Source organism: Triticum urartu, chromosome 1 (assembly GCF_003073215.2).
Source record: "Triticum urartu cultivar G1812 chromosome 1, Tu2.1, whole genome shotgun sequence".
NCBI lineage: Eukaryota > Viridiplantae > Streptophyta > Magnoliopsida > Poales > Poaceae > Triticum > Triticum urartu.
The window spans coordinates 443,053,131-443,067,002 of NC_053022.1; the positions used below are offsets into that span (position 1 = coordinate 443,053,131).

A 13,872-nucleotide genomic window follows, 5' to 3' on the forward strand; every position below is an offset into this window, starting at 1 on the left:
TTGCAGAATTCCTCATGCTTGCTTTCAACCACGCTCCGAGGAATTTGATGAGCTTTGATGTCTTGACGGAATTCATCCCAGGTAATCACACGGCCTCCTCTAGAATCTTTGTACTGCTGGAACCATTCTGCAGCTTGGTCTTTGAGTTGGAAGGAAGCGAACTTGACAAAGTCCTCAGGCCTGACGTTACTGCACTCAAAATGCTTGCACAAGTCCACGAGCCAATCGTCAGCATCAGTTGCCTCAACACAATTGTTGAAGGTCTTTGGCTGGTTAGCAAGGAACTGGTTGAGTGTAGCAAAGTGATTCTGATTGTTGCCCTGGTTGCCTTGGTTGCCTTGGTTGCGCTCTTGAAGAATTTGCATGATCAACTGCGTGTTTGCATTGGTAGCGGCCATCACAGCTTGCCATGCCTCCGGAGGAGGGGGAGGTGGTGGCGGATCCTGATTCTGATTCTGATTGTTGCTCTTAGCGGGAGCCATCCTGAAGAGGGTGACATCCGTTAGCACATCGACAGATAAAATTGAAGCTGAATCAAGCGGGTTGAAATTGCAACATATAGTCTTCACATCCGAACATAAGAACGAATGCATTCCACTTGAAATGGTCACATATCTATAAATTGAGAAGCCACTTAGAATTTAGGTAGAGGAATAAATCAACAAGGTACGGATCAAGAACGAATACTCGGTAAGAAATCCCGATCTCAAACCAAATATACGTGGAAGAAGAACTAGAGCTACAAGGATTCCCACCTATGAAACTCCAGAACCTTTCCGGTTATGCAATCAGGTGTTGGGGATACAGGGGAAGCATAATATCTCACCCAAATCTAGCAAATCCTACATCCAGTTGTATCCATCCTTCAACACATAACCAAGAAAAACTTCGGAAACCATCTACCTCAACCTTCGAAAAGCATCCGTTATACAAGTTACGGCAATACTCCCGAACTCCCGCCCCAGTACTGCGTGGCGTCGAGTTTATCTCACCAACAACTGCATAAAAGAGATTTTTGATATTGGCGTACTAAACTCAGGTATTCCAGAACTGCAACGATAAAATTGTGACGACAACACCTCGGAGCTCAACTCCCCGGGACACTGCCACAACCCCTAAATGACAGGAGGCACCAAGAACAATGTTCTCGTCACAAACCATCGGAACGGTTCCAAGATACCCGCATGATCCTAAATTTTTTTTTGTGAAATTTGAGTAGAGAAGAGTCAAAACTCTACGCCAGGATGCCTTACCAGAGCGATGAAGATACTGGGGAGTAAAAAGAATTCCTAAACTCTCTGATATATAATTCCTAAATGACTCAAAACATTTTTCTAGACTCAACAACGGCTGCTAAAAACGATCAAGCAGTGGGGGCTCCTAAGGTCGGGGAAGGCTCTGATTACCAACTTGTAACGCCCTCGATGCGGCTATATCTCCTACGTGTCGAAGCACGACTTAGAGGCATAACCGCATTGAAAGCAATGTCGCAAGTAAGGCAATCTTCACAACATCCCATGTAATATAGATAAAAAAAGGGGAAGGTACACAGTTGGCTTACACTCGCCACGTCAAACAAAGTACATAAATAGCATTACATCATCCAATCACTCATGTCCCGACTACGGTGGCAAGATAAAAGATCAACCCAACATGCGACACGGTCCCGATCGCCCCAACTGGGCACCACTACTGATCATCAGGGAAAGACACATAGTAACGGCGTGAGTCCTCGTCGAACTCCCACTTGAGCTCAAGCGCGTCATCTGGAATGGAGTCGTCTGGCCCTGCATCTGGTTTGGAAGTAATCTGTGAGCCACAGGGACTCAGCAATCTCGTACCCTCGCGATCAAGACTATTTAAGCTTATAGGTAAGGCAAGGTAATATGTGGAGCTGCAGCAAGCGACTAGCATATATGGTGGCTAACCTGTTCGCAAAAGAGAGCGAGAAGAGAAGACAAAGCACGAACGAATAACTAGAGAACAACCTGCGCAAGCATTACTCCAACACCGTGTTCACTTCCTGGACTCCGCCGAGAAGAGACCATCACGGCAACTCACACAGTTGATTCATTTTAATTAAGTTAAGGTTCAAGTTATCTACAACCGGACATTAACAAATTCCCATCTGCCCATAACCGCGGGCACGGCTTTCGAAAGTTCAAATCCCTGCAGGGGAGTCCCAACTTAGCCCATGACAAGCTCTCACGGTCAACGAAGGATATACCTTCTCCCGAGACATTCCAATCAGACTCGGCATCCCGGTTCTACAAGACACTTCGACAAGTTAAAACAAATCCAGCAACACCGCCCGAATGTGCTGACAAATCCCGATAGGAGCTGCACATATCGCATTCTCAGGGCACATTCAGATTGTCTAAACTTTCGGTAGGCCAGCCCAGAGTTGCCCCTGGTGTCCACCCGTGGCTGACGAGGTGGACCAACACTCAGAGGAGCACTGGCCCGGGGGGGTTTAAATAAGATGACCCTTGGGCTCCAGAAACCCAAGGGAAAAAGAGGCTAGGTAGAAAAAGGTAAAACCAAGGTTGGGCATTGCTGGAGGAGTTTTATTCAAGGTGAACTGTCAAGGGGTTCCCATTATTACCCAACCGCGTAAGGAACGCAAAATCCAGGAACATAACACCGATATGACGGAAACTAGGGCGGCAAGAGTGGAACAAAACACTAGGAAAAAGGCCGAGCCTTCCACCCTTTACCAAGTATATAGATGCATTAAGATAACAGGATAATATTGTGATATCCCAACAAGTAAATAATGTTCCAACAAGGAACGGTCTCCAATCTTCACCTGCAACTAGCAACGCTATAAGAGGGGCTGAGCAAAGCGGTAACATAGCCAATCAACGGTTTGCTAGGACATGGTGGGTTAGAGGTTTGACATGGCAATTTGGGAGGCATGATAAGCAAGTGGTAGACATCGTAGCATAGGCATAGCAAAAGAGCGAGCATCTAGCAAAGCAAAGATAGAAGTGATTTCGAGGGTATGATCATCTTGCCTGCAAAGTTGTCAGAGTTGACTGGATCCTCGAAAGCAAACTCAACGGGCTCCTCGTTAGCGAACTCATCTCCCGGCTCTACCCAAGCAAGACAAACAAGCAACAAGAACACAATCAACCACGTGCGAAGCTCAAACAACATGATGCAAACATGATATGCTATGCGGGATGCGATATGTGATGCATATGCAAGATTTGGCAAAGAATGAATGGACCTGGCCTTAATTTGGAAATCCAAGATGCCACTGGAAAGATGAGGTGATTTCGGTTTGGAAATGGCAAGCAATTCAAATATGGCACCGGTCTGCGATATACAGCAAGTAACCATCTAAATGCAACAAGATAATTATGCTACAGCACCCAAACATGGCAACAAAATACATGGCAGGGATCCATTCATGAAGCTTAACAAAAGATGAACACTAAACTACGGCCAATTCATCCATTAACAGGTTCAAACAAGCATGGCAAAAGTGCAATTGGTAAACAGATTTCAGACTTAGTGAAATTAACACTTGTCTGGAATTTCAGATCAGGTAGCACACTTTGGAGCATGAAAACTATATGCTACAGGAACTTAACATGGCAAAGTAAGGCATGGCATGGAGCTACTCAAAGATCTTAACAAAAGTCCCTTAGTGACCTTGAGCCAAAAGGGATCATAAAATACAATTACAAGCATGTGAACATGGCAAAAACATAAACATATCACAGACTTAGTGAAAAACTGGAACATGCAAATCAGATATCAAGTAGGCATGTTTACGACCTCGATGCACTCACTACAGAGCATGTCATGACAATATAAGCATGCACCCATCAAGAATACACATTATACAAGCTAGACATGGTAATAACAACAACATAGCATGCACGGATCAACTACAACATCTTCGGCAAAATCGCTAACAAGTAGACAATCTGCCCAGATTTACGAAATAGCAAAAGTAGAGCTCGATTGACTCAAGCTAGGGTGGTCCCTAAATGCAAACAAAGACATGGATGGATAGAGCACTAAAAAATTAACAAATCATCCTTACTGATCATCCTCAAAAGAGGCACGGATCACTAGGAAACAACATGAACATATGGCATATTGATAAAAACAGATCAAGGACTTAGTGGAATTGCTAAGTCCCTGAAATTAGCATTAACGAATGCACCACTTTGCAAGCTTGTGCTAGTCACCACACACATCAAAAAAATACATGGATTGCACCTCTGGAAAGATGGCAAAGCATATAACAAATCACATGTAGAGCTCAGGGGCATATCATGCACACATTAATCATGGCAAAAATGACAAATAGCTATTTGGTGCAGCAGATCTGACAATTAACTCAAATAGCACTCTTCCAACAGCATTTCGGGCATCAAGATGAACTCAAATAAAAATGATGCAATGAGATGAAATGATGTTCTCTCTGAGGCGAACATTTTGATATGCTACACGCGCAAAACTGAGCTACGGATGCAAAGTTACGGCACGTTGAAATATGCTTAAAAGAAAGAACAGGGACGAGGACTTAGACAAAAAACAACCTCCGAAACCGATCCGGATCTAGGGTTTGCTGGGTCCGCGAACCGAGGCGGCGGTGCACTCACTTCGGTGAGGCGGTGGTGGCCGGGGTCGGCGAGGAAAGGGCGGATCCGGCCGGCTCCTGCTCGGATCCGGTTGGAGGAGCCGCCCGCGACGGCGGGGAGTGGCGGCGGAGGTCTTCGGCGGCTCGGGGCGACGAGGAGGCAAAGCCCGGCGAGGTGCGGCCGGCCAGAGTTCGCCGGCGATGGCGCCTGCGGCGGCCGGGCGCGAGGCGACGAGGAGGGCGGCTCGCCGCGCGGGAGGACGATGGCGACGCGCGGAGGAAGCGGCGCGGGCGAGGCTACGGGCCGGGAGGGCCTCCCGCGGGCCCTGCGGGCCGGTGAAGTGGGCGCAGGCGGCGGGCGAACCGGAGGGCCCCACGTGGCAGCGGCGGCTGGGTCGGACACGTCCGGCCCGAAGCGGACGCGTCCGGCGGCGAGAGGTGGGAGGAGACTAGGGTTAGGGGAAGAAGAACCGGGATTTCGAATGGGGGTGGTATTTATAGGCATAGAGGGATCTAGGAGTGTCCAAATGAGGTGCGGTTTTCGGCCACGCGATCGTGATCGAACGCTCTAGAAGATGGAGAGGGTTTTGGTGGGTTTTGGGCTAAATTGGAAGGGTGTTGGACTGCAACACACACGAGGCCTTTTCGGTCCCTCGGTTAACCGTTGGAGCATCAAACGAAGTCCAAATGGTACGAAACTTGACAGGCGGTCTACCGGTAGTAAACCAAGGCCGCTTGTCAAGTCTCGGTCCAATCCGGAGATGTTTAATCCCCAAACACGAGAAGAAGGTAGAAATGACCACCGGAGGAGAACAGAGCGCCGGAATGCAAAACGGACAACGGGGAAAATGCTCGGATGCATGAGACGAACACGTATGCAAATGCAATGCACATGATGACATGATATAAGATGCATGACAACAAAAACAACACATGGAGACAAAAACCCGAACCCGAGAAAATAAAATAACTTAGCACCGGAAACGGCAAGAGTTGGATTACATATTGGGTAAATCATATCCGGGGTGTTACAGTACTGTAATGAACTCATTCTTTATTTATATTGGTGTTAAACCTACTGTATTCCAACTTCTCTATAGTTTATAAACTCTTTTACTAGCCATAGATTCATCAAAATAAGCAAACAACACACGAAAAACAGAATCTGTCAAAAACAGAACAGTGTGTAGTAATCTGTAACTAACGCAAACTTCTGGAACCCCAAAAATTCTAAAATAAATTTCTGAACGTGAGGAATTTATCTATTAATCATCTGCAAAAATAATTAACTAAATAGAACTCTCCAATAAAAAATGGCAGCAATTCTCGTGAGCGTAAAAGTTTGTGTTTTTTACAGCAAGATCAAAAAGACTTTTACCAAGTCTTCCCAACGGTTCTACTTGGCACAAACACTAATTTAACACAAAAAACACAACCAAAACAGAGGCTAGATAAATGTTTTATTGAATAACAGCAAGGAAAAATATTGGGTTGTCTCACAACAAGCGCTTTTTCTTTAAAGCCTTTTAGCTAGGCAAAAGATTTTAATGATGCTCGCATGAAAGACAAGAATTGAATCACAAAGAGAGCATCATAAAACACGTGACAAACACATCTAAGTCTAGCATACTTCCTATGCATAGGCATCTTATAGGCAAACAAATTATTAAGGCAAGCACAAACTAGCATATGCAAGGAAGCGGAAGGAAACAATAGCAACCTCAACATAACGAGAGGTAATTTAGTAACATGAAAATTTCTACAACCATATTTTCCTCACTCATAATAATTACATGAAGGATAATAAGCAAATTCAACAATACATCTATCAAATAAAATATTCTCAACATGATCCACATGCATGCAAAGTTCATACTCTTCCGAAATAGTGGGATTAACATTAACTAAAGTCATGACCTCTCCAAACCCACTTTTATCAAAAACTTCATAAGATTGAACATTCTCCAAATATGTGGGATCTAAAGTTGACACTCTTCCAAACTCAATTTCAATATTATTGCAACCATTATTATCAATCTCATATTCATCATGGAGCTTAAATAAATTTTCAAGATCATAAGAAGAATCACCCCAATCATGATCATTGCGGCAACAAATAGTAGTCATAGCAAAACTAGCATCCCCAAGCTTAGGGTTTTGCATACTATAAGCACAATTGACATCAATAGAATTTATATTATCATCATCGCAATCATGCTTTCTATTCAAAGATCCATCGTGAATCACTCTATAAAGTACTTCATCACAATTTTCAGACTCACGAATTTCAAGCAAAACTTCATAAAGATAATCTAGTGCACAAAACTCACTAGCAATTGGTTCATCATAATTGGATCTCTTAAAAAGATTAGTAAGCAGATGAGGATCCATAGATCTTAGGTTCTCTGTTTAGCAATAAATAAACAACTATTACAACCAAACGAGCAAACGAGCCAAGTAAGACATCAAAGCAAATGGAAAGACGAACAGAAGAAGGGCGAATAAAACGGCAAGGGTGAAGTGGGGGGGAGGAAAACGAGAGGCAAATGACAAATAATGTAATGTGAGGGGTAAGAGTTGTGATGGGTACTTGGTATGTCTTGACTTGGCGTAGATCTCCCCGGCAACGGTGCTAGAAATCCTTCTTGCTACCTCTTGAGCACTGCGTTGGTTTTCCCTTGAAGAGGAAAGGGTGGAGCAGTAAAGCAGCGTAAGTATTTTCCTCAATTTTTGAGAACCAAGGTATCAATCCAGTAGGAGACCACGCACGAGTCACCTCGTACCTACACAAACAAATAACAACCTCGCAACCAACACGATAAAGGGGTTGTCAATCCCTTCACAGCCACTTGCAAGAGTGAGATCTGATAGAGATGATAATAATAAGATAAATATTTTTGGTATTTTTATGATATAGATTGAAAGTAAATAAAGCAAAATAAACGGTGCAAAAAATAGCTTGTTGACGGAAGATTAGTATGATGTAAAATAGACCCGGGGGCCATAGGTTTTACTAGTGGCTTCTCTCAAGATAGCATAAGTATTACGGTGGGTGAACAAATTACTGTCGAGAAATTGATAGAAAAACGAATAATTATGAGAATATCTAGGCATGATCATGTATATAGGCATCACGTCTGAAACAAGTAGACCGAAACGATTATGTATCTACTACTGTTACTTCACACATCGACCGCTATCCAGTATGCATCTAGAGTATTAAGTTCATAAGAACAGAGTAACGCCTTAAGCAAGATGACATGATGTAGAGGGATAAACTCATGCAATATGATATAAACCCCATCTTTTTATCCTCGATGGCAACAATACAATATGTGTCGTTTCCCTTTCTGTCACTTGGATCGAGCACCGCAAGATTGAACTCAAAGCTAAGCACTTCTCCCATTGCAAGAAAGATCAATCTAGTAGGCCAAACCAAACTGATAATTCGAAGAAACTTGCAAAGATAAACCAATCATACATAAAAGAATTCAGAGAAGATTCAAATATTTTTCATAGATAAACTGGATCATAAACCCACAATTCATCGGATCTCGACAAACACACCACAAAAGAAAATTACATTGAATAGATCTCCAAGAGAATCGAGGAGAAATTTGTATTGAGATCCAAAGAGAGAAGAAGCCATCTAGCTACTAGCTATGGACTGGAAGGTCTGAAGTAAACTACTCACACATCACCGGAGAGGCCATGGAGTTGATGTAGAGGCCCTCCGTGATCAATGCCCCCTCCGGCGGAGCTCCGGAAAAGGCCCCAAGATGGGATCTCTCGGGTATAGAAGGTTGCGGCGGTGGAATTAGGTTTTCGTGCTGCTCCTGGATGTTTGGGGGGTACGTGGATATATATAGGAGGAAGAAGTACGTCTGTGGAGCAACGAGGGGCCCACGAGGTGGAGGGCGCGCCAGGGGGGTGGGCGCGCCCCCTGCCTCGTGGTCGCCTCGTTGATTGCTTGACGTCCACTCCAAGTCTTCTGGATCATATTTGTTTCAAAAATAACGCTCCCGAAGGTTTCATTCCGTTTAGACTCCGTTTGATATTCTTTTTCGACGAAACTCTAAAATAGGCAAAAAAAACAGCAGTTTGGGCTGGGCCTCCGGTTAATAGGTTAGTCCCAAAAATATAATAAATGTGTAAAAATAAGCCCAATAATATACAAAATAGATAATATAATAACATGGAGCAATCAAAAATTATAGATATGTTGAAGACGTATCACACGACATGCACAATGGGTTGGATTTTTCAACCAACTTGCACTTATCATGCAATGCACTTTGCCTAGAGTAAGTTGTCATGTCTGAACTGAAGATATTAGATTTTGTTTTTATGGGTTTTTGCTAGATTACTTTTACGAATTTGACTGAGCCACAGTCCGAGCACCGAAGCAAAGACATAGAGATTTATGCTAAGGTGTAGAGGTACTGCACATGTGAAAGAAGAGAAGTAGGAAGAAGGACAAAGAGTTGCTCTTAGCAGTTTCTCTCCGTCTAGACATCCCACCTAGACATGGATGAGATGGCGCACCAAATGCATGATTTCAGGTGAAGGCAGGGACACGATGTTCCCTCCCACCATTCATTGATGCTAATCAATATAGCAATAAGAATCGTTGTTTGCTTTTGTCATCGATTGCAAATCTGTTTTAGTAAAGCCGATTAACCTTTTGTTTTCTGATGAAACTAGATAATTGGTCATGCGTTGCGACATGATATAATTTTTTTTGGTGCTTTAGCTTGTGATTTACCCATCTATGTTAATATTAATATGTTGTATATTTTTTTAATAAAATCATGCTCGTAGGACAAACAAAGAAAATACTTTAGCTTGTGCTTTAGCTTGTGATCTCCTAGAGCATAATGGCTAAACAAAGAAAATGTAATTTTATTTGGTAAGTTAATAAAAGGTGGGACAATTAAGACGGTTTACGAGGTAATCCGATGAGAAAAATCCAAAAGTAGGAGGGAAATCAATATAGATAAATGAAAGGGGAAACCGACACGAAAATCCTTTTCTCGGCCCAGGCTCATCTGCACCTGCGCTGAAGAAAAAAAAATCAATACAAATACTAGAAAAATTCCAAAAAATTCAATTCAAAGCAGTCAATCCCAACGGCAGATGAAAACAATACCGACACATCTACTAAATCATCTTAACAACCTTGAAGATATGGGATTATATAACAAACTCATTTAGTTGATAGATCATTATTGGATTCTTTTTATTGTGACCAAGATCCATGAAATAACTCTCTTTATACTTTTTTGCATGGTACATAATTTGATGCGTGAGGTCCGCTTCAATTTTCAAAGTATTTAGACATCTGAGCATTTCTCGGCAAAAAAGATAAATCCGGGGCGTGTAAAAAAGTTTGTTGTTCATGTATTGTTCTGACCCGATTTGCCTTTTTTGTTGCGAGCTATTCAGATGTTCAAATAATCTAAAAATTGGAACGGACCTAACGCAATAAATTATCTACCATGCAATTTTTTAAAATTTTATATATTTTTTCTGCCCGGAAGCAGATGAGTCTGGGCACGAATCGCTGCACTCAAACGTACATAGTAATAAGGTTCAAGGAAGCATACCCTAAAAAATGTTCAAAGAAGCACTTTGCGCAAAAAATGAATGTTATTCTTTTATTATACTCTGTGGCAAGATGTCAAAAAACTAGCAAAATCTGTGGCCCGCGCCACTGCCACTGTGAAAAGGATGAAGAGAATCAAATCGAATTGGGTCAGTAGTGAGGTCACCCCGGTTCGCGGCCTCTCGCCGATAAAGGAAAAGCGAGGCCCAAAAGTCTGGGAGCTTCGACCAGACGCGAGCAGATTCGAAACGAGCCGCCAGTCACGCGTCCGCTGTCCTTCTCCCCCCATTTATTTCGTGCCGCTGCGGTGCTGTCGCCTGGCCCGGTTCCCAATCCCAATCCAAATCTCATCGCCAAGCAATCATCACTCTAGCCCTTTGCCCTCCCCACCCGCAGCAGCATGGCGAGCCCGCAGTGCTGCGCGAACCCACCGGCGCTCAACCCCGCCGCCGGCGAGGGCAAGGTCGTGGACAGCTTCGGCGGGATCAAGGCGTACGTCGCCGGCGCCCAGGACTCCAAGGCCGCCGTCGTCCTCATCTCCGACGTCTACGGTAATTGATTTCGATCAGAACTCCTCTTTTCGTTCGTATTCAAGTTCGGTTGCCGGTGATACTGACGATTAACGGCGCTACCCGGCTTCCCTTCGCAGGTTTTGAAGCGCCGAATCTGAGGTAGTAGTATACTTGTTTGTGCTTTCTGACATCACGAGTTTTGTTTTATACCCATATCTCTTGGTTTAGCATCGGTATATGTCCGTAGAATCAGTAGATGCTGTTCTGTCCCCGTTTGGCGGCATTCATCAATAGTGATAATCATCACGCCATTTAGCAACGGTGTTGCTTTTCGCCTGCCTTTTTTGCCGGGTCGTGCATATTGTCTAGAAATTGGGCGATTTCGTCCTCAGAGGCCATCTGATCATAATACTTCCTCCCTCCCGAAATACTTGTCGGAGAAATGGATGTATCTAGACGTATTTTAGTTCTAGATACATCTATTTTTATACAATTCTCTGACAAGTATTTCCAGAGGGAGGGAGTACTTCTGTGCTGTGTGTGGAAGTCGATCCGCATGAGAAGGACAAATCATACTTTCTCACATACTTTGGGCAAATATGTAATTGGAAGGTTCGCATAATTTATGGCTGAGATTTTAGCCCAGCTGTTATTTTCTGAATATAGGAGTAGTTTCTTATGGACTTCTATTTTATGACGGCCTGTGCCTTCTACTTTAGTTTATCACAATGAAGGAGTTCTGATGTAGCTTCTTTCCTCTTGAAGGAAGATAGCCGATAAAGTTGCTTCGTCTGGATATTTTGTTGTCGTGCCAGATTTCTTACATGGGGATCCATTTGTACCTGAAAACGCTGACCGACCAATAGCAGTGTGGATAAAGGAGCATACCCCGGTTTGTTATCTCCTGATTCCCTGAAACCTTGTTATTCTATTTTTCTTGTAAATGTTCAGGCCACGTTGCTTTGGTTTATGTTTAAGGTATATGTTTCGAAAGCTTTCCAGTTTCCATCGCATGACATTCCTGGCTTTTTGTACTTAGATTCGGACAGCGTTAACTAAGTAACCGAAGGTGGGAGGTGATGATAAAACCAATAGGTCCAAACCTAACAACATATATATGGTAGCATGTTATGACTTTGTGAGAATATGTGTAGGATATTGACTGATTGTTGTCATGTTCTTCCACCAACGTGGATAAGCTCTCCTGGGTCAGAAGAATAGAATGGAGACGCTCTACTGAGCTGATAGGGGTTTGAGTTACTTCTCGTTGAATGTGATGTCACATCTAATATAAACAAATAAATTGTGCTTTTATACAGGGAAAAGCATTTGAAGAGGCAAAACCTGTTATTGCTGCTCTAAAGGAACAAGGAGCGTCTAGTGTTGGGGCTGCAGGTTATTGCTGGGGTGGTAAGCACTGTTTTGTTTTGTTACATCTGAACCCAAATTCTAAGGTTTAACCTGCTAAGCATTGTGCTTCATCTCCCCACATATCAGCAAAGGTAGTTGCAGAGCTAGGGAAAGCTAATGAGATCCAGGCAGCTGTTATGTCGCACCCTTCATTTGTTACTGTTGATGATATAAAAGGTAAAAATCTCCTCCTTGAGAATTACATATACTCACTTAAATTGTTCCATTTGAAAGGTTTCAGATTCTTACACTACGACATGTGCTATATATCTCAGAGGTGAAATGCCCCATCTCTATACTTGGAGCTGAAACCGACGTAATGTCCCCACCAGAATTGGTCAAGGAGTTCGAGCAGGTTCTATCCTCTAACTCAGGGGTAAGTTCTCATTTCCAGCAACTCGATCTTCAAACCAAGCATGATCTACTCAAGCTATAGAATATGTGATATAACAAAGGCTAAACTAATTGTCAAATTTGGAGCTGCCCTGGTGCGGAACTGTATCTGACCAGAATGTTGTCTGGTTGTTCCGGCATTACTTGTTTCTACTTCCTTCCCAAATTATGTACCAATTTGCCTTTTGATGTTAAAGTAGGTACATCAGACATTTTGCAATTAAGAGCCATCCAGGCTTCATGGCTTTTACTTTATGAGCCCCTGGGCAAACCTTAGCATTTTATAGTTACAAGCTAGTGTTATTATCCATCTGAGCATCTTGTTTTCTTGAATGTGAGAAGGTATTATTCTATTTCCATCTAATATTCACTAGCATTAAAGGTATCATGATGAAAAAGAGGGAAAAAGATGTAATATTCTCTGAAAATTAAGTCAGAAAGTACAGTAGAATGTGCATAAATTGGAGACACATTATTGTTTGAGAACTGGAGCTCAAAATCTCCCATCCTGTTATAATATATCTTATGGACCTACAGATTGCTCACTTTGTCAAGATCTTCCCTGGGGTTTCTCATGGATGGACCGTGAGATACAAAAGCGAAGACGCAGCTGCTGTGAAGAGCGCCGAGGAAGCCCTGGCGGACATGGTTGACTGGTTTAACAAGAACCTCAAGTAAACCTAATGAATTAGCGGCCATCCTTTTGTAATAAGCCAGTGTCACTCTTCAGGAGTCATCACGCGAGCACCCACGGTTTATGTTATGGTCTTAGCTATATAGCCTATAGGGCATGCATCTTTGTCTGCCGCAGGTCTGCTGGTATGTGTGTGATTGCTCGTATCGGGGTCTGCTTGTGCTGAACATTGAACTACTGCACTCAAATAAAATGTGGTATTTGCAGTTTTGTGAGCTGGCACTTCCCTGGTTATTTTTTTTTGTTTGGTGTTCGGGATGAAAGGACAGAACGTAACAACCCGGTTTATTCCTTACTAGAAAAAGTGCCCGTGCGTTGCAACGGGAGAAAAAAAAATCATAATCTTCAATTACAATGACCACATTTTGTTCAAATCTCAACGCATGATTTTGAAGATTTGTTCACAAATGCAAGAAAATGTTTTTTTTAAATTTATTCACATTCACAAATTGAAGCAATGTTCACATTTTCAAAAAAATATCGTGGTTGTCAAAAAACTTGGTAATTCAAAGAATTATTCTGAATTTTAAGAAACATTTTTTCTAAAATATACTATAATATTCCGATCCACCCCGACAGTTAATTCTTCAAAGTTCACGCAGGTATATAGTCACAAAGACTCAGAAGCATTACTGTTTAACTACACACCTTCGATTAT

General features: G+C 42.8%; 1 protein-coding gene across 1 annotated transcript; it reads left to right on the top strand.

Moving 5' to 3' along the window:
• The first annotated feature begins 10,439 nt into the window (after positions 1-10,439).
• Positions 10,440-13,423, top strand: LOC125517247 (endo-1,3;1,4-beta-D-glucanase-like). The gene is made up of 7 exons (XM_048682429.1): positions 10,440-10,756; positions 10,855-10,876; positions 11,483-11,609; positions 12,037-12,127; positions 12,215-12,304; positions 12,403-12,503; positions 13,058-13,423. The coding sequence occupies exons 1-7, from the start codon at positions 10,606-10,608 to the stop codon at positions 13,196-13,198; spliced, it is 723 nt and encodes a 240-aa protein (XP_048538386.1). The 5' UTR covers positions 10,440-10,605; the 3' UTR covers positions 13,199-13,423.
• Positions 13,424-13,872: the final 449 nt, after the last annotated feature.